The sequence below is a fragment of the Drosophila willistoni genome (assembly GCF_018902025.1).
Source record: "Drosophila willistoni isolate 14030-0811.24 chromosome 2R unlocalized genomic scaffold, UCI_dwil_1.1 Seg167, whole genome shotgun sequence".
Taxonomy (NCBI): Eukaryota; Metazoa; Arthropoda; class Insecta; order Diptera; family Drosophilidae; genus Drosophila; species Drosophila willistoni.
In genome coordinates this window covers 20847187-20874878 of record NW_025814050.1, presented here as the reverse complement: position 1 = coordinate 20874878, position 27692 = coordinate 20847187, and the positions used below count along the sequence as shown (strand labels likewise).

Sequence of the window (27692 nt, the reverse complement as noted above, 5' to 3'; positions counted from 1 at the left end):
AATTGCTTATATGTATTTCTAAGATATTCAAACTAGTAACTTTCAATTAAAAGCTAAAATATTTTCAAAGCTTGTCAAATTTTTATATATTGATAAAAGTTTTAAAACTTTTCACAAAAGTGTTTCGGAGATTGAATTAATACAAAGACGTCATCACAATTTATAAATTTGTGAACATTTTTTGTGAACATTTTTTTTAACATTTTATGACAATAATAAACAAATAATTTTAATAATTTTAGTTAACAAAAACCAAAAAGCAAAATAAAAACAAGAAAGAAAAACCGAAACAACTATCTCTTATCCTAATCCGGTAATATAACATATATAACTAAAGTGCCTATCGACTCCTATCACACACACACATACAAACATAAATCTAGTGGAACCAGCCAATTAAAAAACAAAAGCAAAATACAAAAAAAATGAAACAACTAATCGTGTTCAGCTTCTTCACACTCATTGCCAAAGGTATAAAGCAAAGCAGAGTAAAAGCAAAAAAAGAAAAACAAAGTTTAAGGTGAAAACCCTATGCAAAAATCCCAACAACAATTGCAGCACGTCAGTTACAGTTGACATCGCTCACCTACAATTGCTATCACAAGATCACGAATCACGATCCTATATTTCATTGTGTTTATATATATACAACAGATGCCCAAACCTTGCTGATCAACCAAATGGATTGGAAGAACCTAATCAATAGCGGAGCATTGGACTTGAATGTGGTACAATGCTTTTTACGTGACAAAAACTTTTGCCCGAGTCCCTACATTGAGCATCGGCTATATGCACCGTAAGTCAAAGTGACTAGTGGATGGATTATAGACAACAAATATCTTAATTTAACTAATAAAACAGTTAATATAACGAAATAGTGTCAAATTTGCTGCTAAAAGTGCTAAAGCATAATCGAAAACTATAAAGTTTTTCTTTTGTTATTCATACAAAAGTCAGAAGTATTTAAAGGAATTTATTAATTTTAGTGATTTCTAGATTGTTTACGTTTGTTTTTCATACTAGGTTTTTTTATCTTTATTGTTTCACTTCATTAAGGAATTAAAATCTTTAAAGAGAGCTATAGATGTTCGACTAACTTAGGCTCCGTACTTTAATCACTTTAATCACGCCATAATTCGGGAAATTCGACATATTTTGACATGATTTGATAAAAATATCAAAGATGTCCAGAAATTAAAGAACAAATTCGTTTTATCTCATGTAGTATGATTCTTTACCAACCTGTTTGAAAAATTTAAGACCAAAGTATCGTGATTTGTCGTCTAAAAAATGGGCAACACGAAAGATATTAAAAAAATTTAGAGACATAGCTGAACAATTTTCATCGATAAACTAATTTTTATTCTGTTAACTTACCTTATTAAAGAAAATCAACCAGTTTTGATGTTTTTATCCTTAGTATATGATGGACAAATATGAACTTTTTCTTTTAATTTGATGCTTAGATAAAATTTAAAATAAATTCTTAACAATGTGTTTTTAAGCACTTTTAGACAATAAGGTCCCGAAAGGGTGAATCATATTTCCAATTCATTAGGTTGACAAAGAAACCTAAGTTGTAAAATTAAAAAGTCAGTCAAGTGTAAAGTCAGAAATGAAGAATAGACAAATTTGAAAGCCCCTGGATCAAACTCCGAGTCCCTTGAGCTACACACAGCGCCTCTAACTACACTTATTTTACTCCATGATAGTGTTAGCTATCTTTGAGAATTATCTTTTTCAACTCTTCAGACTCAGATCTATTATTTTGGCCAAAGTGTAGTACGGAGGAGTACAGCTGATTTACTTAAGCTCCTGACTCTTTATTGCTAATAAGTTACCGAAGTTATGGGTTCATATCCAATCTGTTCTCATTTTTAAGAAAGAGTAAAAATGAAAGTTATTTTTGAACTGATTCAATAATCAATCAATTAGATAAATTTATTTCGCAAGGGAAGTAAAACCAGGCAGAGTTTCTGATATTGAGAGACTTAATCGTAATCGAAAACGAGAACAGACTTGAATAAAGTCGTGATAATTTCTGTTATGCAACGATTTGTTTTTTACCAGAACCAAACCAAACAAACCAGAATTTCAATTATAATTTAAAAACAATGGAAACTTACAAGTAATAAACGGAAATGCTAAACTGGTTTTAAAGAAATCGATTAACTAATTTGCTATAAAGAATTCAAATTTCCAAAATGAACAGGCCAATTCTCGTATTCAATTACAAATAAATTGAATAATAAAAGTGTTTAGACTTCACTTATTTGAAACAATTTGAAAGTTTACCAAAGTTGTATTTCAGTGTATTCAGTGTATTTTTAATTCCACAAAATGAACTAATATATGGGTTAAATAAAGATTTGTGACATTTATTAAATGATGACAGAGAAACAAAGTCGATGGACAACAAATTGTTTGACTTTCTTTCACTGTCCTCGTAAATGATTGGCAACAAGGCCAACAGTTTTTGTCATCCGTCAAGAGTCTAACGGAAATGAAATCAACAAAGTTTAAATAAACTGTGCGGAGACAATCAAAGCAAACTTTTTGCCAGAATGAAGGTGTTAGCTGAACACGTTTTTAAATGAACTGCCACTACACATACGTACATATAAGATCAACTGTTTTATAATCGCTTCTTACCATTCACAAAAGCCAATCAAATCATGTAACTGCCGTCACAATTAGTTGAACTTGTCGAGACCAAAACCAAAACACAATGCGGCAGCTGCATTGTTTAAACTGAACTTGATCGACAAATAAAACGACGATGAGCACAAGTTTGGAGAAGGAGGCATGCCAACATGAGGAGGAGGTGAGAATCATGCCTCCTGTGTCCAGACGAGTTAAACGGCTCTTGGCCAAAGCATTTTATATTTGCCAATTGATGTCATCGATGACCGACTTTGAGCTCGCTGCTCCAAGCGAAATGGCCTACAAAATGTGTCTCCTCGTACCTCTCCCCTTCGTGGCTTCTTCATAATTCTCGTTCAGTCTGCACAGGAAAAAAAAAACTAGTTAGCCCGCCCATTAATTGCACATATTTATATATTTTTCGGCATATCCTTGTGTGGTTACACAAGTTTTTTTTTTTAACGTTGACGACACACTGACCAATAAAAGTGGCGGAAAAATTGCTCAACTTGCCTAACTTTGGGTAAAATTAAAAAAGCGAAAAACTTTCTCTTTGACCCAAAGAAAAAGTATTTATTTATTCATAGAATTATCAGAAAACTTGAATCAGACTTGTCTTTCGATTGACTCACTGCGATTATTTGTGTTTATTTTTAAAATCAATAAGTAAAAGGCAGCGCTGTCTTTATTTTTATGGTTGAGAATTTGCATTGCATTGAACAAAAAAACAACTCTGATCATAATAAATATATACATTTTGAATAATTCGAATCCCAATAAAAAAATGTTGAAACCAATGTTTCTTTTGGCATTGTTTGTCATTGTATTGATAAGTAATAATTTAGATTTTACCAACTTATCTTTTGCTCCTTTTGAATAAGAAAAACTTCCAATTTGTTGGATAAAGTTTTGGCACACTTGATTTAAAAACTGTAATAATACTGATACACCAATAAACACTTTTAAAATTCGTTGGTCTAGTCGAAGCTATCAATTTTGAATAATGATAATGCACTGGCACTCAAACTCCTGGACAGCAGCAAAAAAAAGTCACCTACTTGACCTGCCATTTAGACTAGAGACCGATTGGTGATTCCACTCCCATTTCATGGTTACCTTAAACAATATTTGATATAAAAATAAATATAAAAAAACAAAATTTGAATACATTTGAATCGGTTTGTTTAGTTTCACAGTCACGATCAACAATTTGACACATTTGATGTTTTCGCGTTAAGAAACATTAGAATCGTTTTCAAATCCGAACAAATATTTTTAAATTATTTGTTTGGGTTTCATTTATTAATAAAATAAATAAGCCTTTGATTACAATCAACAAATCTCTCAATTTGGCCATTAAAGTTATCCCCAAATATTGTTATGGGTTATAAATTTTGATTACATTTGAGGTCTTCAGGCTGCTTTCTTATCACGACACTAAATTCGCCATCGAATGAAATATGTTTCATGAATAATAATTAAATGCTATAAATATAGTACTGATTCGCATAAACTTTGTGGGTATATAAATAGAAGAGTTTCAAATACTATATTTCTTTTTTAAAAATCTCGAGATTAATTTCTCTCTTAGAAAGTATCTTATTGTTAGGCCTTTGTGATTTTTATCTATAACTATAACTTTAATTCTTATTGTCTCTATTTCAGACATGGTCCACGTCGTGGCATAGCATTAAATATCCAAAATCCGATGAGCTTGTATCAAGGTGGTTTTAGTAAACATCGTGAAACAGTTTTCATAGTGCATGGTTTTAATGGAACGGCCATCGATAAGCATCTTCAATTCCTGAGGGATGGTAAGTGAGTGACAAAAGTATTGAAAAAATTGATTATATAACAATTTTTGATATCCTTGATGTTCTAACTTATTTCTGTAATAGTTATATATATAAGTATAATATTCTAAAACATTTAATTACATTAACTGTATAACAGTTTAGCCTTCATAAGTATAACAGTTTAAAAATCACAGATACATGTATTCGTAGGGGTATATAAAGCATACAAACTGTTATATGATGAGGAAATAACTCTGTTGACAATGTATAACAGTTTGTATAACAATAAGTAAGTTCGTAGCAGTAAATTAAAATCAGTATAACAGTTTAAAAATTGCAAATGTTCGATATATGTATTTAAGAACTTACCATTAATAACAGTCTTTGAAATCAAATCGTTTTTTGGCCAAGTGTTAATATGTGATTTTTATAGCTTATTTGTCACGTGACTTCAATGTGATCACTGTGGACTGGCGACCTTTGACCCGTTATCCCTGCTACCTTCATTCACTGATCAACACGCGCCTCACTGCCCAATGCACGGCGCAAGTTTACTCCTATCTCACCCATTACGGTGCTTCACGTGAGAAAATCACCTGTGTGGGCCACTCACTGGGCGCCCATATATGCGGAATGATATCGAACCATTTGACCAAGAAACAATATCGCATAATCGGACTGGACCCTGCCAGACCACTAATCGAACGAAAGAAATCGACCAAGTTTCGTCTGTCGCCCGACGATGCGAGCGTTATTCAGGTGCTGCACACGAATGCAGGATTTTTGGGTCAGGAGGATAATACAGGACATCTGAATTACTGCATAAACGGCGGTCGGGTGCAACCGTTTTGCAAGGGCCATCCCATTCGGCGATCGCGTTGCTCACACTTTCTGAGCATATGCTATTTGGCCACGGCAACTTTTAAGCATAAGAAATTCGTGGGAGTACCTTGTCCCAATGGCTGTGTCCATTTGAGTGGTCCCAAAAGATTGCCGGTGAGCGGGAAAATGAATCCATTTGAATTTGTTTCACTGCTGAGAGAATATCACATAGGCAACGATGCCCCCGACGAGTAAGTCAATTGTAAATGTTTCACTTAAAAGTTGACTAATTTTCATTTTTATTTTCTACAGCGCCCGTGGATGTATTTGCATAGATGTGCCGTTTGCCAAGCACTGTCCATTTGTGGAGGCGTAGATTTTGCTTAGTTTTAGGTTATTTAAATTGAACACATACACACAGAAATATACAGAAAAAGAAAACGATGATAGTACAAAAGAAATTGTTTGAAATTCAAAACTGGCGGGACTTATCGATATGTTTTAATAATTCTGTTATGTTAACAGTGCTCGCAAATGATGCTGTTATTTAACACAGTAGTCACGAAGCTGTCAGCACTGTTCAAGTCTGCTGGTTCTTAGAGATGGAAGAATTTTTGAAATTCAAGATTTTCAAATATATGTATGCAAAAATTTATTAATTCGTAACATAACAAATCAGCTTCCAACTTCTTGTTTTATTTGCCCTTTCATGGTTTAATTCAAAACACTTTGAAATCAGTTTATGCTGCCCATTAGCTAAGTAATCGATAGTGTCATCTCTAGCAAACGATCGTTGTCAAGGCAACGAACATATCTATGAAAATAGGTAAACAAAGCAAAAATAAATCATGGATTGGGCTGAAGAACTAAAAATGACAATTAGAAAGGTAAATATTTATATTAAATAGTCCAACAAAATAAAACCTTTTTATTTCCTTAACTAAGACAACCGCACGTAAGGGACGACGATCAAAAAGTCGCGATGTTCTCAAGGAGGAGCAGCAGCAACAAACTGCCTCGTCCAGTGGCAATTCCAAAGACAAGGATATATCCATAGATATAACTCTCGATATTCAGGCTCACGATACGACAACCAACAGCAGTCGAAGTCCTGCCTCGACTCCTTCGACTTACAATAATGAATTCGACTCGAATTCAAAACGTCCGCCCATAAGACGAATCTCAGGGGGATGGGCCGATTCGGGCTTAAAAGGTTTACGGTGGGTGAGAATCTATGAATATATATAAATTAAAAATTCATGTATCTTCATTTCAGATCAAAAAAGAACTCTTTTGATGAGTAAGTTGCTATAAAATTTATGAATTTCTCCTTAGAAAATGATTCCGTTTGTCTATCCTCCACCAGCGAACGTTTCCAACAGACAAGATCGGCGACCAGTTCAATACCCACAGACGATATTCCCGTCATACCAGATCTGGATGATGTCAAAGATGAGATAATGCTCAATGAAATTGTTGAACCAACTTCGTAAGCTTGAATTTTACACGATACTTATCAGTAGATATAATATGTCTTCTTATATAGAGTCAGTGTCAATAGATCGGTGACACTTAAGGAACTCAGTTCCGATCTGTTGTCACAGAATGCATTTTCGGCCATTGAGGATGTGGATCTGTCCATATTGACCCGTTGTCTGCAGCCCCAGGAGAGTCTGGATGAGGCCGATGATCTGTGGGAATGGGATAAACTATTCACTGAGGTCACAGCCCAAATTAATTCCGATAAAATACCCAATATGGGTGTATTGCAGAAAATCGAAATTGGACCCGATGAAGTTCCCCCTACAGCCCAGTACACCTAAGTTTGAGCATATAGAAATTTAAATAATTTATTTAAATTAGTTTAAGGAAACTCACATTTTTAACCACATTCCATTTCATGATTAGATTTTTTGTTTAAAAATAATATAAACTGCACTCAACATCAATTTGTCTAATATTTTCCTTGTTTCAACAATCCGAATCCATTATATCTGGATTTTAATTAAAATTTGCTTGCTAAATAAAACAAAAAACTTAGACTTTATTAGTTTGTTAGAATAATTATTCGATTTGAGGCCAGCAAAATCATGTATAATCGAAATTGAAAACATGTAGTTACTATTTTTTGTAAAGTTTAATATTTAATGACACCAACTAGAGCTGAACAAAAAAATCGCTGGTCTCACAAGGTATCGATATTTTCACATTTGTCGTCATTACTCTTCATTCATCTCTAAATAATGTCAAAGAAAGGGGAATCACATTTATTAGAGGTATATAAAAACCAAATAGTAGCAGTTACAATGGACTCTCGCTTGACAAACATTGCGCATATCGAACAAATATGTAAACCTTAATTGAAAGTAGAATTTTTGTTTGCGTTTAGCAACGAAATAGGGGAAAATCGGAATACACATTGTAGTATTGTCCAGTGTGACCGTTCGATAACCAAAGGTTCACTGTACTCACCCATCGCAGATTAATCGATAGTTGTTTTCAAAGTGAAAATACATTTTTACCATCATTAGCGGTGCATATAAATATAGGAGACATGAGCTCATATATCTAGTGCTCTAAAGAAAAACAAAGATTTCACAACAAACTTAAAAATGGCACACGTTATTTCCGATCCCACGTCGTTGATTTATATAGGAGTGAGTACCGAAAATTAAAAATTAATTTTACTTTAAAATATTTACTTTGTGGAGTTAGTTTGAATCGAATATTGACAATCTTATCAAACGATATACATATGTATGTACATATGTATGTACATATGTATGCAGATATGTACATATTTATAAATGCATATATGTACATACATATGTATATAAATATTTATGCAGGGTTTGCAAAAACTGATCTAAAGTAGCAAATAAAGCAATACAAATTTTGCTATGCTCCTGTTTTTGATAAGAGCAGGAGCAGAGTCGAAGGCAAACTACGAAAAATAAATGACATGCTCTCCAATAGTGTTTAACGTTTAAAAAAACTAATGCAATAGCAGCAGCAAATATAAAATAAATAAATTTCATACGTAGGCGTAGCCGTAGTTCAAAACCTAGAGCAAGATGAGAGCAAGTGAATTATTATATAAATTTATATTATAAAATTGGCCAGATGTTTGTAACGCACAGAAGGAGACCCCATAAAGTATATATATTCTTGATCAGCATGAGAAGCTGAGTCGATATAGCCATGTGCGTTGGTCCGTACGCGTTTTACTCAGCCATCTTAAGAGCTATCAGGTTGAAATTTTAGGATCGGTCCACTATATCACAAGTTACAGTCAAAATAAATTGGCTCTGCTTTAGCGCTGCTTGTTGCCTACTACATCATTAATTGGTCGAAATGAACAGAGCAGCTTTTTTTATATTTTTATACCCTTGCAAAAAAGGTATATTAATTTTGGTCAGAAGTGTGCAACGCATAGAAGGAAGCATCTCCGACCATATAAAGTAGATATATTCTTGATCAGCATGACGAGACGAGTTCATATAGTCATGTCCGTCCGTCCGTCTGGATCAACGCAAACTCCTCCTAGACCGTAAGAGCTACAGAGTTGAAATTTTGCATGTAGGCTTGTATATACTGCAGGCGTTGTATATCTCGGATTCAGCCGGATCGGATCACTATATCATATAGCTCCCATACAAAAGGCAAAGTCACGAACTGTGACTTTTCTTAATAAATTCGTTATTTTCTGAGCTTTTGTCATGAAATTTAGTATTAGTAAGTTAATTACACATATAAACGACTGTGCCAAATTTGATCAAGATCGGGTGACTATATCATATAGCTCCCATAGGAACGATCTTTCGAAAACAGTGACTTTTGTCAATAACTTCGTCACTTTTGACGCGATTGCTTTCAAATTAAACATTTGTTAGTTTAATATATCTGTTAATGACTGTGATTAATTTGATAAAGATCGGGTTACTATATCATATAGCTCCCATAGTGACTTTGAGCAATATCTTACTTTTTTCCTATGCTAAGATTGTTGGCCGTTCTTTCGCAAACATTAGCCTTTTTAGCTTTAACATTTTTCCACTTTGATGGCTATAGGTAAGGAAAGAGTTACCATAAAGTTGCAAGGGTATACAAACTTTGACGCGGTCGAAGTTAGCCCCGGCCCTCTGGTTTTTTTTGTTGCAGCTTTTATCATACTAACTTTTGGTATAACTACTTTTCCAGGGGTTTTATTTATAATAATAAAAGACAATGTATGTTGGCAAGTTTGAGTTGGGGTTAAGTTAGTCATTCCGAAAGTTACAGGATAAGTTAATTGATTAGTTGTTTCATAATATACATCAATTTATAATAAACACAAATAATGTTGATAACGCTAGTTCGATAATGCATTTGTCTTCGATCGAACAGCCAAATAGAACCACGTCTTACAAATGTACATACATACATAGGTTTCGGAGTGACGTGGTATTTAATTCATATTTTATTATCATATTAGATTAGTGTTACGTATCAGTAAGTAAGAATCTACAATGTCCATTTCGCTTTCGCTATTATTAAAACATGATATTATATGCTTCAGCTCTTGTCTCTACTCATAGAGTCTCTATTGACTCATTACAAATTGAGAAATTGGGGATCTGACTCGTATTCAGGTCATTATACTCTAACTAGATGGCTTCGAGCTATTTGTGGCTGTCTGACTTTATATGCTCTCTGGGTGAATCGGCACATTTCTTGGATTTCTTCCACTAAGGGTAAGTATAAAAAATAAGTTAAATATGCAATTAAATTTGTATTAAATAGAAATGTTTAGTTTTAGCGTTGGCTGTCTTGTTCTGTCTTGGAATTATTATTCAACCGAAATTCAAATTCTTGTTTGAATTGAACACACACCGACATACTTTTTGGAATGGATATTTCAGTTTATTTTCAATTTTTTCGAGTTTAATATTTGCAACATTTTCTCCATATGCTTATCTTATCATCTTGTATCGGATAGCGATTTTTGCTCACATAATTTAACAAAATGTGTATATATTTAACTTTTTATAAAATAAAAAAAAATTGTATTTTTTAATTTGTTTTATAAATATTACATTAAATTAAAGATGACCAGCTCGAATGGTCACTTCTCAGAGTCTAATCTTCCTCTACAAAAATCATAGACAAGGGGTAAAGTTTTTTTTGTATAGATATGAAAAATTTGGGACTATTTCTTTTACATAAAAAATGTTTGAAAATGTTTTTTTTTTCTTGGGCTTTAAAACCTTACCCTTTCATCTGTTTCTCTGTTTTTCCACACGATTCGTGACACTTGGTCGAACCAGGGTGGAAGTTGGCCAGTTTTTTGCTTGAGTTCGCCCATAACCGGCTCCTTGCTGGACACTTGAACGTACTGGGCACTAAAGGTCAACTTTTAGCTAATCTATTCAATATAAAATCAGATACTATCAAAAAAAGATATCAATCTTTTGGATAGTTACCTGAACTAAAGTTGGAAGTACCTGATATTTACTTACATACATACATCTAATTATTTTATCCTTGATTGGCTAAAGATTTAAAAAAACAATTTTTTAAGAAGAATTCTTTAATAATTAAAATTTCTGTTTTTTTACATTTATTCTTAATAATAGTGACTAATATACACATATAAAGTATGCAAGTTAATTCATTTATTCCATAATTTACTTAATCTTGATGTGCATATTTTGTGTGTGAGAGTACAATAACGGTTAAAAGTTCTTGCTACATAAGCATTTTCTACTGAAATATTACATACATTTTATTAAAATCTTTTTATTACATATCAATAAAACTTACGGCTAGAAGTACCGACTATACTAGAATTTATATTATAAATTGGTGGCTTTTAATTTTATAGACTCGAACGACTCCACACAACTTTTGTTAATGGAAGATAACCACATAAGCAAGTTTGATTTGAAATCCAAAGGCTTTTTAAATTTCCTTGTGCCATGTATGTATATATATATGTATATATACTGGCAATTTATATCTTTCTATTACTTTATTGGTACCAATGATATTGAACAACTTGTGGATATTGTGAACAGTACCAGAAGGGCTGACAACCTTTATGGGTGTTACATTCACATCCTGTATACACAATATAGAAGGCATCTCCCATAACGAGGACACTTAGCAAAACTACTAAAAATTTCAATGCGTTATGCATATTTACTCTTCCGATTTTTATTTAGTCCTCTAAGCAACTAGTCTCTCCAAGCAACTAAAACTGATCTTCATTTCATCGGAGTTTTATTTGTTAGTTGCTGCCATTATCAATAATCCCATTTCCAAATAACTAATTTGAATTCTGATAACATGTGTCTGGCTCGACACGACTCCGGTTGGTGCTGATCATGAATACATAAGTATGTATGTATGTACATATGTATGTGTGTATTCTTTAGAACAGGGTAGAGATGCGCATGGGCCTCCCTTTTGAGGCACGGCACGGCCCAAGCATGGCTTTTAAAAATTGACGCCCAACACGGAATTTTTTTTTAATCAAAAAAAATGTAACCCAATTTTCTGATGTATTTAATAAAGTTAAAGTTGAAACAAGTGAAGTATTTTATAAATGCAATTTATAAATTTTAACATTTTTTATTAAAGTGTAAAAATGTAAAAATATTATTTTATCTAAATTGCTGCTGTTCGTTTTTCAACTAAAATTATGCCAGAAACCGAAAAAAATCGTTCGATTGTTGCGGCACTTACTGGTATGTTTAAAATATTTCTTGCTAATGCTTGCAAACTTTGTAGAGTATTGTTTTTTTTTTTTCAGAAATCTAAAACATTTGTGTCACAGGAATCAGTCATTGCTAAATATTTATCAATTTCTATTTCTACAGAACTTTTTTCAATTTTACTTTGTTTTGAACAATTTAAGTCCATAAATTTTGACAACGCTTTCGCACTTGTTGCGATAGCTTGATTTTTATGAGACTGCTGTATGTGCTCTGCTTACTTTGTATAAGTAGTATCATAGCTTTTACTCTCTCTTTCTGTACCGTGCCTACCGTGCATCCAAAGTTTAGATTCTTTTTCATGTGCATCTTTCCAGCAAAGCGACATAGACACGCTTGCGTCGATAATCTGCAACAGACTAATTCTGTTTTTACGTTCTCAAGTGCACTTCGTGTTGACTTCGGGATGCGGACAGATTGCAAAACGATCAAATGTCGAAGAAAAGTGCCCGCACGGGCATTTTCTCCTATGCTTGTCTTATCCTCTTGTATCGGATAACGATTTTTGGTAACATAATTTAACAAAATGTATTGATATTAATTTGTATTTTTGTATTTTTATACCCTTGCAAAAAGGGTATATTAATTTTGGTCAAAAGTGTGCAACGCATAGAAGGAAGCATCTCCGACCATATAAAGTATATATATTCTTGATCACCACGACGAGACGAGTTCAAATAGCCATGTCCGTCCGTCCGTCCGTCCTTCCGTCCGTCCGTCTGGATCAACGCAAACTCCTCCTAGACCGTAAGAGCTACAAAGCTGAAATTTTGCATGTAGGCTTGTATATACTGCAGGCGTTGTATATCTCGGATTCAGCCGGATCGGATCACTATATCATATAGCTCCCATACAAACCGCAAAGTCACGAACAGTGACTTTTCTTAATAACTTCGTTATTTTTTGAGCTATTGTCGTGAAATTCAATATTGGTGAGTTAATTACACATATAAACGACTATGCCAAATTTGATCAAGATCGGCTGACTATATCATATAGCTCCCATAGGAACGATCTTTCGAAAACAGTGACTTTTGTCAATAACTTCGTTACTTTTGACGCGATTGCTTTCAAATTGAACATTTGTTAGTTTAATATATCTGTTAATGACTGTGCCAAATTTGATAAGGATCGGGTAACTATATCATATAGCTCCCATAGGAACGATCGGTGGAAAACAGTGATTTTGATCAATACTTCGTTGTTTCCTATGCTAAGATGGTAGGCGTTTCTTTTGGACATTAGCCTTTTTAGCTTAAACGTTTTTCCACTTTAATGGCTATAGGTAAGAAAAAAGTTACCAAAAAAGTTGCAAGGGTATACAAACTTTGACGCGGTCGAAGTTAGCCCCGGCCCTCTGGTTTAATTTGTTTTATAAATATTACATTAAATTAAAGATGACCAGCTCGAATGGTCACTTCTCAGAGTCTAATCTTCCTCTACAAAAATCATAGACAAGGGGTAAGGTTTTTTTGTATAGATATGAAAAGTTTGGGACTATTTGTTTTATATACAAAATGTTTGAAAATGTGTTTTTTTTTCTTGGGCTTTAAAACCTTACCCTTTCATCTGTGTTCTCACACGATTCGCGCCCCTTTTTCGGTCGGGTGGGAGCTGGACAGCTTTCTGCTTGGGTTCGCCTGTAACCGGCTCCTTGCTGGACACTTGAACGTACTGGGCATACTATAGGTCAACTTTAGCTAATCTATGCAATATAAATTCAAATGCAAACAATATGTTCCCAGAGACGAGACTACGATTAAAATGATTTTATCAATCGTAGCAACTATGTATTTATTAAAATTTATTCTTCATAATAGTGAGTAATACATAAGAGCATACTAAAAATGCAAATTAATTAATTCATTCGATTATTTACTTAATCTTGATATGTATATTTAATGTGTGCAAGTATATTAAGGGTTATGAGTTAAATATTGACTAAAATATTACATATTTTATTAAAAACCTTTTGAATGTACATTTAGAAAGAAAACCTCTAGCTAGAAGTATTTACATATTTATTTAACAATGAATTTGTGTTTATTTTATAGACTTGAATCACTCCACACAAACTTTGTTTTGCAAGTTTATCAATCCAAAGGCTTTTGAAATTTCCTTTTGCCTTGTATATCTTACTGGCAATTTATATCTTTCTATTACTTTCTTGCCGCCGATAACTCAACTTTAACTCTTCTTACTACAATTATATATTGGAATGATCTATTCTGCATACAGAGCCACAAGGGCTGACAACCTATATGGGTTGTACATCCACATCCTGGATTCGTCATAGTGAAGGCATCTCCCATAACGAGGACACTTAACAAAACTGCTAAAAACTTCCATGCGGTATGCATATTTACACTTCCGATTTGTATTAAGTCCGCCTTTACATTAAAATTAGTTGTAATTTCTGTATGCAACTAAAACTGATTTCGGCTTAATCACATTAGTTCTATTTGTTATTTGCTGCCATTATCAAAAATCTCATTTTCTAAAACTAATTTGAATGCTGATAACCTGTCTCTGACTCGACTCGACACCGATTAGTGCTGATCATGAATACATATGTATGCTTTAGAAGGGGGAGTTCATAAGAACATCCTCTTTGTCAGATAGAAATCAGATTTTCATGCATTTTCATAGTTCATTATATTAATAAATAAATCAGCCGAATCTTGCAATCATAAGTAAATTTTAAACAATAAATATCTTAATTTTATATAATTACACAGGATTTCCCTTAAGAGAGAATATAATAAAAACCAGAAGACCGGAGCTAACATAAACCGCGTCAAAGTTTGTATACCCTTGCAACTTTTTTGGTAACTCTTTCCTTACCCTTAGCCATCAAAGTGGAAAAACGTTTTATCTAAAAAGGCCAATAGTTGCGATAGAACGGCCTATAATCTTAGCATAGGAAATAACGAATAACGACTCAGCTTCTCATGCTGATCAAGAATATATATACTTTATGGGGTCGAAAACGTCTCCTTTTGTGCGTTACAAACATCTGACCAATTTTATAATACCCTCTGCAAGGGTATACAAATAAATCAAGTTTTTGCTGGGGTGACAGGGGTGACACTAAATTATACTTATTTAATGCAGTCCTCCGTAGATTAGTTGTCAAAGTGTCATTCGGGTTCCAGTCACATAGTTAGGTTGATAGTTTACAACTATATTGTATACTGATAATACTAATATTTATATACTTATTCAAGTACTTTTACCAAATCTATCAATAAGAAACAATAATTTCATGAATTGAAATTTAATTTCTACACTATTTTTAATATATATATTTACTAGCACCGACTTCTTGGAATTCTATACAAACCGAAACAAGCTTTGGGATAGCTTATCAGTTGAATATTCAAATAAACAATATTAATGCTAATTACAATTCGACTTCTATTAGTCATTCAGTCACGTCTGACTTCTAGATTATACGTTATGAACAGCTTGATTTCTTTGGATTCCTTATCTGAGTCTTAATTTTCTGTCGCTGTGCTGTATTTTTTTTTTTCGATGGCATTGTCTCTACGCAAAGTTCAAGCCCTGAAATATATTTACCAAAAATATATTTGTATTTGTTTTTTGCAAAAAGGGTATATTGACTGTGGTGAGAAGTGTGTAATGCATTCTTTAATGCCATATATATATAAATAACTTCCGACCGATTGTTATGAAAATTAATATGTGTCAATTCGATTTATTTATTAATGACCTTGTCGAATTTCATAAAGATCTGGTGATTATATCATAGAAAAGAATGTCCGAAAAATAATTTTGACCAGAAAATCTTTAGGCCAATACGACTATCACCAAACAAAGGAATTAACTTACTCACATAATTATCTATTATATTGCAATTGCAATAGAAATCAGATAACTAAATTAGATATATGGATACTATTATATATATTTAAATATACGAAAAAGTGGAATGCTCTAACATAAAATTTGCTCAAATTCGATTTTCATTTTGATGCTCATACGTTTGAAAATGACTAAAGAATTTTAGACAACTATCGCAGGGTAAACTCAAGTCGGCTTTCATAGTTCATAACCAATACGAGATTTTATTCGCATCATTAACAGACGAAAAAAGAAGATGAAGTAAGTCGTCTTGCCGACTTTGGTATACCATGCACAAGGTGAAACAAATAGTTTCAATTTCTAGCGCCTCCACTAGCCTACTGCCAACTCCATCCTTTTGGACCACCTAATACTTCTTTCTAGTCTTATTTTAATGAAGATCGGTAGAAATGAGTAAGGATAACTAGCGTGACGAAGTTTTATAAATTATGGAGGCGGTAGTGGGGGTGGCAAAACTTTTTAATAATCATAATCTGTGCGAATACTAAACAAATCTAAGTACCAAATTTGGTGCCTCTAACTATTATAGTCTCCGAGATCTAGGTGTTCAATCGGACGCACGGATGGACGGACGGACGGACGGACGGACATGGCTATATCGACTCGGCTGTTAATGCTGATCAAGAATATATATACTTCTTGGGGTCGGATAAGCTTCTTTCTTCTGCCTGTTACATACATTTTGTCGACTTTAATATACCACTTAACCATATGGGTGCATGGTATAATAAATCTGCCAAGTAAACATAATCTCAACACAAGCTCAATGAGAGAAGACCAATGAATATTTGAAATTTAAAATCATTACCGTCTGAGACATTTTAGCTGAAGAACGTGGCAATTGGCAAAAATAAAAATTAAAATTTGTACAAGAAAATTACACAATTTTTTTTGGAATACTCACCGAAATGAATTTACAAAGATTAATTTTACTTTCGGGTCTCTTTCTTTTTCTGGGATTTGTGGACGTAATATCAAAAACTTTTGCAAATGAGGACGACTTTTGGGTAAGCGAATTGTCAATAGTGAAAAGTAAAATACATTCGGCTTATCAAATGTTTTTATAGAACTGCGGAATTGCAAGTGCACAAGGAGATATCTGCGGGTCATGTTGTTACAAGTCTGTGAAGGTTTTATTAGCCTATGCAACAGAATTAAAAGAGCAGGTTAAATCGAACGACTCAAAAAATGCAGAAAGAGATGAGGAAATAGCTAAGCTAAGAAAGAAATTGCTTGAAATAGATTATTATAGAGGTCAAAACACGGAGATTGATGAGCTACAGAAAGCGAATGAAATGTTAAGAAAAACAAATGACGATTTACTCAAACTTCTCAGTCAATCGATTCAGCATCAAAATAATGTGGCTAAAAATGAAGAGTTAAAGGCGGAAATAGCAGAAGTGAAATTGAGAACAAAATATCAATCGATCGAATGCATCGCTCGCCAGGACAATTTAAAACAGGAAATTGAACTCTTAAGGAAAAAGTCTAAAGACTCGGAAGAAACTTATAAAATTGTATTGGAAAGCTCCAAAAGTGATTTGGCAAACTTAAGATTAAGCTTTGAAAAAGAACTAAAGTCGAAAGAAAAGTTGGCAAATGAAATAAACGAGCTGAAATCTCAACTAGCATCCTATCAGAAAAACTTGGAAGATGCTCAAAATCAGATAGTAGCTAAAAATAGTTTGATCGATAGTCATTCTCTAAAACTAAACCAAACTGAAATAAGTCTAAGTGATTGTAAGCGAAATTTACCGAAAACAGGTTGCAAAGGTCTCCCATCGGGAATTCATTTAATTGAAATTCCCGGACTGGATCCGTTTCGATCTTTATGCAAAGGCGAGACAGATGGAAATGGATGGATAGTTGTGCATAGGCGACTAGATGATAGAGAAAACTTTAAGAGAAATTGGATAGACTTTCGAAGCGGTTTTGGTGATTTAAATGGAAATTTTTTTATTGGTCTTGAAAAATTGCATCGCATCACCCAAACGGATATTTATGAACTTTCCATAGAAATTGGGTTCCATAATGATACTTTCGCAAATGTTAGATATACTCATTTCAAAATTGGTGATGAAACTAAGCAATATGAGTTGGAATCATTGGGAGAATTTCGAGGCATGATCGACAATAGAATGGCGCTAGGCATAGGACAAAAATTCACGACTTACGATCGTGATAATGATTTGGACAGAGGTTGGAATTGTGCGACAGTATTTTATGGAGCCTGGTGGTACGACGAATGTGGGAGCCCGTAAGTAACCAATTAAATCCTGCTTATACAATTATATATCCACAATTTAATGTGTTATTTTAATTCTAGAAATCTAAACGGACGATATTATACAAGTGCAACCAATTCGCGGGATAGTATGAGCTGGAATGGCTGGAATTCTCTGAAATCAGTACAAATGCTCATTCGACCAAAAAACTCTTCAAATCAATGATAAATCACTAAAAATATATTTTTCAATGTTTCTTATTTTATATTAATATTTGAAATAAAATTTTATATCGCGCATTTTATATGACATTGAAGTCTTTGAAATGTGTTTTCAGCATCCAAATTTAAAGTTATTCAAACCGAAAGATATATAGCTATGATAAGAGATACTCCCTGCTAGTGAGGGCTCAAGTCAAAATTTTTTTTTAAATTTACAGGTTATTTAAAACAAAAACCTGAGGGCCGGGGCTAACTTTGACCGCGTCAAAGTTTGTATACCCTTGCAAGTTTTTTGTGTAAAAGGTCTAATGTTTGCGAAAAAACGGCTAAGGAAATAACGAAGATATTGATCAAAGTCACTGTTCACCACCGATTGTTCCTATGGGAGCTATATGATATAGTCGCCCGATCTTAATCAAATTTGGCACAGTCATTAATAGATATGCTAAACTGAGAAATATAAATTTTTATTTGCTCCAAAAGTAACGAAGTTATTTAAAAAATTTGGCATAGTCGGTTGTTAGTGTAATAAATTCATAAATATTTAATTTCACGACAGTACCTCAGACAACGAAGTTATTGAGAAAAGTCACTATTCGTGACTTTGACATTTGTATGGGAGCTATATGATATAGTGATCCGATGCGGCTGAATCCAAAATATACAAACTGTGCAGTACATACAAGCCTACATGCAAAATTTGAGCTCTGTAGCTCTAACGGTCTAGAAGGAGTTTGCGCTGATTCAGGCGGACGGACTATTTGAACTCGTCTCGTCGTGCTGATCAAGAATATATATACTTTATATGGTCGGAGATGCTTCCTTCTATGCGTCGCACACTTCTGACAAAAATTAATATACCCTGCAAGGGTATAAATATCATAGATGTCAATATACCCATGCATATACATAAGTAATTCATTTTGTAAGATGTCAAATTAAATTAAATAAATGTAATTTTAACTGTGATACCAAAACCAAATTTAAAATCAGCACAATAAGCGCAAGGTAAGAAAAACCAAAATTTATATGATTATTTCTCGTAACAAAGCAGTTGATTTGATTACAAAAATTTGTTCAAAAATTGACTGTTATAATACTGACGGGGATATCCTAAACGTAATTGACATTTCCAATGTTTAATTTAACAGCATCATTTGGGAGTCTGTTAAATGTAACAGCATCATTTGGGAGTCTGTTAATATAACAGCATCATTAGCGAGTCTGTTAAAATTAACCATACGAGAATTTAATTTTTTGTGTTAAAGACATTTTTTAATCTGTGTGAATCGGTATCGAGATTAATTTAAATAATTGTAAATTAAGCATTGTATTAAAATTAACACAACAATGGCTCCGAAGGCTAAATCAGTTGGCATCAAACCCAAGGCCCAAACCTTTAAAGACAAGTCGAAACCAACCGATGTCCGCCTGTCAAACATTCAAGCGGCAAAGGGTAAGCGATAGTTGTAAAATTAAAGGAAACATGCAAAACAAAACAAGTTTAGTGTACTGACATAAACTATTTTTGGCCTGGAATGCAAAATAAAGTGATTAAAAAGTGAAATTTAATGCAGATAATGTGTAATTTAGTCTAAATAAAAGTCAGATGCAAATGCCGGCTGTTGGTCTGGAAATTTCTGTGAGAGAATTACTCATGTGATTAGAAATGTCGCTTTAGCTTTTTTTTTGGCATTTTGTTCTTGTCAAATTTTCAAGAAAACGTTGAAAAATCGCTAACTCTGAGTATTTTGTTTGTGTTTTCAGCTGTTTCGGATGCCATCCGCACCAGTTTGGGTCCCCGCGGCATGGACAAGATGATTCAGGCAGGCAATGGTGAAGTTTCCATTACGAATGACGGTGCCACCATTTTGAAGCAAATGAATGTTTTGCATCCTGCTGCCAAAATGCTGGTGGAGCTCTCACGGGCCCAGGATGTGGAGGCTGGTGACGGCACCACCTCGGTGGTGGTCATTGCCGGCGCTCTGTTGGAAGCCTGCGAGAAGCTCCTACAGAAGGGTCTTCATCCCACTGCTATTTCGGACTCATTCCAACGTTGCTCGAACAAGGCTGTGGAGATTCTCACTCAAATGTCAACACCAATAGAGCTGAACGATCGCGAAACTCTGATCAAAAGTGCATCCACATCCCTCAACTCCAAGGTGGTGTCACAGCAGAGCAGTCTCCTGGCTCCCATTGCCGTCGATGCTGTGCTGAAGGTCACCGAGCCGGGCAAGGAAACAGCTGTCGATCTCAAGAACATTAAAGTCATCTCCAGCTTGGGTGGCACCATCGAAGATACCGAACTGGTAGATGGTCTTGTCTTTACCAGCCGTTCGGCGGGAACTAATGCACCCAAACGCATTGAAAAGGCAAAAATTGGTCTGATTCAATTCTGCATCTCGGCTCCCAAAACCGATGTAAGTAAGATTTAATGGAGAAGAGGTTGACTGTGCTCCTATTCTTGGAGAGAAATTCTGCCATAAATTATTAAATTAAAGTATTATTATTATTAGTTTTTACTGTTGAAAAATTGATTGATAACTACCAAATAGAATTATTTTAAGTATAATCAATTAAGATTTAATTTAACACTCAAGTTCAGTATCGATTTTCAAGGGATAACTTTGAAATAACTTGAAACAAAGTTAAAATCACACAAGAGCATGACTCATTTTAAGGTTTCGAATTGAATGATGACTATATTCAAGTATACTCTCTTTATTACTTAATTATTTATCTACTTGACTTGTCTCCACAAAGCACTTAAATAATTTTAAAAACTTCTAAACTAAGAATTAACTTTCTCTTCAGCTTTTATTTGCAAGATCCTACTCCAACCGATTGATTACTAATAATGGTTAAATTGTACACTTTTATTTAAATTTTTCTTACTTTAGACAAGATTATAGGTCTGAAATTTCTAAATTTAATTTAATGATAGTTACGAAAAGTTTGTAATAATATTCGAAGAGCTATACAGTTTATAGTAAATATAATTGATATATTTTATAGACTTATGTATATAAAAATTTAAAAGGATCTAAAAAAAATTAGATTTCTGTAATATTTTTTTAGAAATGTCGAAAAAAGGAAACAGATTTTAGATTTTTTTAGATTAAACTGATAGGTACTATATACTCATATGTATAATAGAAAGAAAACTATATAAAATGTATAATTTTTTTGTCTTTTAAGTAAGCTCAATATTATCTCTAAAATATTGTATGAATATCTTAATTTTGATATAAATTTCCTTTCAATCTTGCAGATGGATCACAATGTCATTGTCTCGGACTATGCTGCAATGGATCGTGTGCTGAAGGAGGAGCGCACTTACATCCTAAACATCGTAAAACAGATCAAGAAGGCTGGTTGCAACGTTTTGCTAGTACAGAAATCCATTTTGCGGTAGGCCAACATACGAAAAAACTTATTTTTTTTGTTTTAAACTTTTTATTTAAATTAACAGTGATGCCGTCTCCGATTTGGCTCAACATTTCCTTGACAAGATCAAGTGTCTGGTTGTAAAGGATGTGGAACGTGAGGATATTGAATTTGTTTGCAAGACTTTGCATTGTCGTCCGATTGCCTCATTGGATCATTTCACGGCTGAGAATCTGTCCAGTGCCGATTTGGTCGAAGAGGTGTCCAGTGGCACAAATAAGTTTGTCAAGATCACAGGCATTCAGAATCAGGGACGTACTGTATCGATTATATGCCGTGGCTCCAATAAATTGGTGCTTGAAGAGGCCGCCCGCTCTCTCCACGATGCCCTCTGTGTGGTGCGTTGTTTGGTGAAGAAGCGTGCCCAAATTGTTGGCGGTGGTGCACCAGAGATTGAGATGGCTCTTCAATTGGCTGCCGTTGCCCAGACAGTTGAGGGTGTGGATGCCTATTGTTTCCGTGCCTTTGCCGATGCCCTAGAGGTCATCCCATCAACTCTGGCCGAGAATGCTGGCCTGAATCCCATTGCCACAGTCACCGAGCTAAGGAATCGTCATGCTCAGGGTGAGAAAACGGCGGGCATTAATGTCCGTAAGGGAGCTATTACCGATATATTGGCCGAGAATGTGGTACAACCGCTGCTGGTCAGTACATCGGCCATCACTTTGGCCACCGAGACCATACGCTCGATCTTGAAGATCGATGATATTGTAAGTCTACCAACTTGAATGATTATGGGAATGCAGAACTATTTTTTATCCATAAAATACTTTTGACACAGTTTTGCGTAAAATAATTTGCAAAAATGATTTGTCCGATATTGTTTTCTTATCAAATTCGTTAGAAATCATTTTTTCTTTAAGTTTTTTAGCCATTTTGGTCGATTAGTGTCCCATAAAAATGCAATTCGTGGAAACTGTCTAAAATATTAATTATTTGACTGATATTTGTTTATCTAATTTTAGATAGTTTGACATAAATTCGTTCTGAATTGATGAAAGAAATGATATTCTATATAAATCGTAACTAAATTTTTATGAATTTACTTGTAACTTTCGACTTTGTTGAAATGGAATTCGGAATTCAACAAGATATATAAACAAAAAAGATATAACACTTAAATCTATATCTTCAATTTATGGTTTGACGTTCTATTTTTAATTTATTGTTTGACGTTCTATTTTTAATTTATTGTTTGACGTTCTATATGTCATGTATATGAACTTCATTGTGACAATTGACTAAATTAGAATCTTTTAAATAGTATTTGTATAACTCGAATTGGACAATGGAAATCGAATATCGAAAAAATCATTCTGCATTATCCTTTTTAATGGAACATAAATCAAATATTTGCCTAACTTGTTAATTTCTTGTTTTCAGGTCAACACTTTCAGTTAAATGTGAGGCCCCCATCTCTCAAAACATCTTTCCCCATATACCACACTCTGAATCAAGATCAGGATCAAGCATTTTTTCATCCATCTAAAAAAAAAACACAAACAACCTTTCACATCTTGAATACAATTCACATACTTACTACACACTACGCACTACGCCTTACCAACTTAAAATGTATTTAAACAAAGGAAAAAACAAAAAAGAATAAAATTATCGCTTTGGTATTAACAACTAAACAAAACTCCAAAAATATAGACTTTGAAAATTTATTACAAATTCCAAGTTAAATTTTTAGTTGTTTAAGTAAACGCGTTAATATTTTCCATATTTTTATGTTCTTAGTTTTAAAGTTAATGACAAAATGTGATCAAGTTCAATTTATAATGTTGTCGCTTGGTGAAATTGAATCAAGTTAAATGGTATATCGCAGATGATCTCAATCGATCGATGTCAAAATGCTTGTAGCTTCGAATTTGATGATTCGGCAAGTAGAATGTAATTTATTCGGTTATTACCAAGGGACATAGATTTTACACTATTAAATTTAATTCCTTTTCAGTTACCACAAGTTTTCCTCAGCATTCAAACAATTTGAATACTTCGATATGTCTAAAATCATCATCATTTGAAGCTTAAAAGGGAAGTAGCCAAGGATATAATATAATAATAATATATTAAACTAGACTCGGGCTAAAGTGTAAAGTCTTACTAAGTGAACAAATTCATTTATTTAGTTGTTCACACACGGACTCACCTGTTTTGTTAAATCATTGACTCATTTGTTCAGTGTTTACTGATTTTATTTCTTTCTGAGGTCGCCGATCAGTTCTTATACTCTTGTGGAAAAGATTCATTAAGGGTAGTCGAAGGTTTAAAACTATTAATTCATTTCCGACAATAGATAGAACTTACGATTTAAATTAATTGATTATAAAATTTAGAAAGTAATTAATCAAATATGGTTATCAAACTTATTAACTTTCGTTGCTCAATATAAAAAAGGTTCGTTTTAAGTTAGCCCGATTTTGATGCTCTTGTTTTCAAATTTGTTCATTTTAATCCCTTAAATATTGGAAACAAAACTATTTGCACTGATTGGACTAAGGAGTTTAAAGTTGTCAAAGAATGCAAAATATTTTAAACGAAAGGCGGTCGAAAAGTAGAAATGTCCGGTTTAGCTTTAAGCTCAATATTATTCATATTTTTTAATATTAAGTTAATTCCATTTGTTGCTTATGCAATGGATTATTTGGCCTCCCCGTATCGTATATCGGTCTAATTTTAGTTTTAATTGTTTTTCGTTGCCTAAACGATAAACGCCTTTCGTATACATACCTCTACATACTTTGGCATAAGTTCGAATCTGCCAAAACGGTTCAAAATTAATTTTTCCTTTATTCATATGAAGCGAAATTCGTACTTTTGAGTAAAAAAATACGCCAATGTTTTTATAGGTGGCTCTCTTGGGAGATTTTCTCATGCATGTAGAAGAAGAATTACACTCAAACTTGATTAAGGCAAATTCAAACTCGGTATTTCTATAAAAAGGTCACAAAATACTAATTAATTTTCATTTAGTTTCCAGCTATTGCTAGTAACACGCTTAGAAGAAAGTGTCATCAAACCGCGAAAAATATAAAAAGGATCGTTCGAAAGATTTTTAAGCATCATCAAAAGGTTGGAAATTAAAATTAAAGTTTTAATATAGGGTAAGTGAAATAATCTGGATTACTTGCTATTCGATTATACATACATATATACTTTAAATGATGTTTAGGGTTATCTTTTTGTTTCGATTCGGTTTATACTTGACTAGACCAGCAAATGAAAAGTTGAAGGGAAAAAGTCGTTGGGCAAATTATATGGCAAAAGCATATGTTAAATTTCTGCGTGACTGAATGCCAATTTGATGCTTTGAATTTCAATTTGATTTAGAGCAAGGACACATCCTAGCAAGGAGGACACTACAGACAAAGACGGCACTGAAAGGGGCAAGAGAAGGAGACGAACGACTTGAGCAAACATTTGGCTGGAAAAACAACAGCATAGAAAAATACAATTGAATTACAATGAAAATATGACAAAACAAAAAGAATGAGGACCACAGCAAAAACATAGGAAAATCGCAAACAGGCAAAACAAAGCAAAGAAAGACTGGATAAAAATTGAAAAGTTTGGGGCAAGTTCAATATTTGCACAAAAACAAATGACGACGACAATGAAATGCCCCAAGACAAGGGAGGGCAAACAAAAGAAATGTGGCAAACAGAAAAGAAATTTTGTCCAATCTCCTTTAAGCACCTTTCAGAACCACCCAACCACCACCCACTGAGTGACATAAATAAAAAATTTCACAAATTTTAATGGCCGTCAAAGACCAAAAATTTAAAATGTCTCTAAATTTGCATAGCGAAAGAAAAAATGAGGGAAAGTCTGAAGAGATAACTCGAGGATTGTAAACTTCAACCCCTCGAAAAAAAAGACGAGGATAGAAAACCTTTAGCCAATTAGCTGCAAAGCTTTTTAAAAACCCTTGAAGAAAATACCATCAACAAATATCAAAGAAAATCCTCAACCCTCGCCCTTCAAATCAGGCAAATGTCAAAATGGAAAAGGGCGGTGAAATCAACACCAGTCACAGGAAAAAGTTTGATTTTGATCCCTTTTTCTTTCACCCTGTAAAACTATGCAGGACATAAGGGTATTCTGACAGTGACAGCAGAAAGCGTAAGCAAATGTATAAAGACATCTTCCTGATTTAGGTCAAAAGGTTTACTTATCCATTCATCCGTTTTTCATCCAAACGTATAGCTTCAATCCGACTTCAAGTGATTAGAAAGCTTGAAGAAAAATAATTTTTTAACATGTAACAATAATTTATGTGAATTTTAACGTGAGTAAAATTTTATTCATATTTGTACCTCTTATAAGCAAGATAAATTGAGTAAATTACGCAATTTCATTTCATGTTTCGAAAATATATCCAAAATATTGTTTTCATATCTTTCTTTTTCCGGGTCTTTCATTTTAGAAATAGTTAAAATATAGCTACGACTCCTCGATTTAGACTTGTACAGGATTTAGGACTGTGAAATGCCCCCTAATGTATGCAAGAGCAATACGTAAATTTCTTTTTAGAAACTTGGAAGAAATTTGTTTAAAAATACTTTCAGAAGCAAACATTATTTACAGATAATATTAAAACAAACGAAAAGTTATAAATTTGTCAACAACAATAATACTTTTTTAGACAACTGCATACTTTAGGGGGCAAAGTTCCCAATTTTACACCCCCAGATCCTATAATTTCGTGATTGATTTCTTATTTTTGTTATGATAGCAAAAAGTGGTTAAGAGTTTTTGTTAAAATGCCTCTATTACTATTTTAATCGAACATATCTTTTTGAATTTTCACAGGGTAGCAAAAAGTAAGAAGATTTTTTTTTATATTGCGTATTGTTTTTCACACTTTCGTCCTTTTTGTCGGACATGTTTACACATTTAATTAACTTACACGCGCCGTAAACTTCCGCCTAAGACGACGAAGATAGTTAAGGATCAAAAAACAGCCTGCCCGAAAAAAAGGGGATAACTAACCGGACGGGGGAGAGGGTAAAAAAGAAAGAGAAAACTCTGTTAGACAATTTGAAACCATTTCAAGTGGTTTAATCATTTAACGGCACATCATAAAAATCACATCAAGTGATTTTTATTTACACGACACGCGCGCTTAGAGAAAACAAAACAAAATATCCAACAAGCGGGGGTGAAAATCTTGACGGGGGCAGAGATGATGGGGTAAAAATGTTGTCAACCCTTTTGAAAATGGAGATGGTATAATAGTACCATGGAAGAGGTGTTAGATAAGGTTAGTTGATTACAAATCATGCAGGACTTTAATTTTCTTTCAGTTAATCAATGTGGCATACTTTTAGGAGTCAAAATGTTAACAAATTTTTGTGGAAACTGAAGCCAAATGATTATGTTAGATACCGTCAAAAGTTGAAAATTAAATTTGCGAGTCACAATGTCAATTTATGCTCAGACAAATAAAGTTTTAACAACATTTTGGAGTGCTCTAAAATATTCTTAATTACAGTTGTTTATAGATCTTATGTCTTTAATAAGTACAGCATAATTTTAGGGGCTATCATATGTAAGAGTAGCAGTTTGTAAAAAAGTTGTGGTCTTATAGTATTCTTCGTTATTATAAAATTCCACTGGCTTTGTATAGAAAAAAATATGGGATAAGTATTAAAGTATGGCTTGAATATCGCAAAATTTATTTCAAGTATTGCGAATATTTGGAAAAAGCTCGAAAATTAATATAAGATGTATTTCGAAAAGTCAAAGTAATCTTTTGAATACGTTAATATGTAGTAGCACCTTAGAATTCTATACAAGTACTAATGGGTTTTATCAAAATGTGATCACAATTTTAGAGATTGAAAAAGGTATTCCAATTTATTGCATACAATTTTGTTCATGGCTTTTCTT

The 27692-nt window shown here is 33.4% G+C and overlaps 4 protein-coding genes and 1 long non-coding RNA gene across 5 annotated transcripts; all 5 read left to right on the top strand.

Moving 5' to 3' along the window:
- Positions 1 to 425: 425 nt before the first annotated feature.
- LOC6642309 (phospholipase A1) lies at positions 426 to 5963 on the top strand. The gene is made up of 5 exons (XM_002065506.4): positions 426 to 471; positions 655 to 796; positions 4309 to 4457; positions 4873 to 5512; positions 5574 to 5963. Exons 1-5 carry the CDS (start codon positions 426 to 428, stop codon positions 5635 to 5637), a joined length of 1041 nt encoding a protein of 346 aa, XP_002065542.1. The 3' UTR covers positions 5638 to 5963.
- Positions 5964 to 6050: 87 nt separating this feature from the next.
- Positions 6051 to 7204, top strand: LOC6642308 (intraflagellar transport protein 43 homolog). Its single transcript, XM_002065505.4, has 5 exons — positions 6051 to 6148; positions 6207 to 6481; positions 6538 to 6561; positions 6628 to 6750; positions 6808 to 7204. The coding sequence occupies exons 1-5, from the start codon at positions 6110 to 6112 to the stop codon at positions 7082 to 7084; spliced, it is 738 nt and encodes a 245-aa protein (XP_002065541.1). The 5' UTR covers positions 6051 to 6109; the 3' UTR covers positions 7085 to 7204.
- A 581-nt stretch (positions 7205 to 7785) lies between these two features.
- On the top strand, positions 7786 to 10383 carry LOC111518608. The gene is made up of 3 exons (XR_002724020.2): positions 7786 to 7918; positions 9820 to 9994; positions 10054 to 10383. It is a non-coding gene; the product is annotated as an uncharacterized LOC111518608 (long non-coding RNA).
- Positions 10384 to 16802: 6419 nt separating this feature from the next.
- Positions 16803 to 18391, top strand: LOC111518582 (fibrinogen-like protein 1). Its single transcript, XM_023175854.2, has 3 exons — positions 16803 to 16908; positions 16969 to 18158; positions 18228 to 18391. Exons 1-3 carry the CDS (start codon positions 16810 to 16812, stop codon positions 18349 to 18351), a joined length of 1413 nt encoding a protein of 470 aa, XP_023031622.2. The 5' UTR covers positions 16803 to 16809; the 3' UTR covers positions 18352 to 18391.
- Positions 18392 to 19574: 1183 nt separating this feature from the next.
- Positions 19575 to 23464, top strand: LOC6642019 (T-complex protein 1 subunit delta). Its single transcript, XM_002065504.3, has 5 exons — positions 19575 to 19803; positions 20115 to 20767; positions 21619 to 21758; positions 21820 to 22504; positions 23178 to 23464. The coding sequence occupies exons 1-5, from the start codon at positions 19698 to 19700 to the stop codon at positions 23193 to 23195; spliced, it is 1602 nt and encodes a 533-aa protein (XP_002065540.1). The 5' UTR covers positions 19575 to 19697; the 3' UTR covers positions 23196 to 23464.
- The last annotated feature ends 4228 nt before the right edge of the window (positions 23465 to 27692 follow it).

Coding starts and splice junctions, on each gene's coding strand:
- LOC6642309 (XM_002065506.4), top strand. CDS start 426: ATGAAACAACTAATCGTGTTCAGCTTCTTCACACTCATTGCCAAAG. Junction 472..654: donor CTTCACACTCATTGCCAAAG/GTATAAAGCAAA, acceptor TATATACAACAG/ATGCCCAAACCTTGCTGATC. Junction 797..4,308: donor GAGCATCGGCTATATGCACC/GTAAGTCAAAGT, acceptor TCTCTATTTCAG/ACATGGTCCACGTCGTGGCA.
- LOC6642308 (XM_002065505.4), top strand. CDS start 6,110: ATGGATTGGGCTGAAGAACTAAAAATGACAATTAGAAAG. Junction 6,149..6,206: donor TAAAAATGACAATTAGAAAG/GTAAATATTTAT, acceptor TCCTTAACTAAG/ACAACCGCACGTAAGGGACG. Junction 6,482..6,537: donor TCGGGCTTAAAAGGTTTACG/GTGGGTGAGAAT, acceptor TCTTCATTTCAG/ATCAAAAAAGAACTCTTTTG.
- LOC111518582 (XM_023175854.2), top strand. CDS start 16,810: ATGAATTTACAAAGATTAATTTTACTTTCGGGTCTCTTTCTTTTTCTG. Junction 16,909..16,968: donor CAAATGAGGACGACTTTTGG/GTAAGCGAATTG, acceptor ATGTTTTTATAG/AACTGCGGAATTGCAAGTGC. Junction 18,159..18,227: donor TACGACGAATGTGGGAGCCC/GTAAGTAACCAA, acceptor TTTTAATTCTAG/AAATCTAAACGGACGATATT.
- LOC6642019 (XM_002065504.3), top strand. CDS start 19,698: ATGGCTCCGAAGGCTAAATCAGTTGGCATCAAACCCAAGGCCCAAACC. Junction 20,768..21,618: donor TCTCGGCTCCCAAAACCGAT/GTAAGTAAGATT, acceptor TCAATCTTGCAG/ATGGATCACAATGTCATTGT. Junction 21,759..21,819: donor GTACAGAAATCCATTTTGCG/GTAGGCCAACAT, acceptor TTAAATTAACAG/TGATGCCGTCTCCGATTTGG.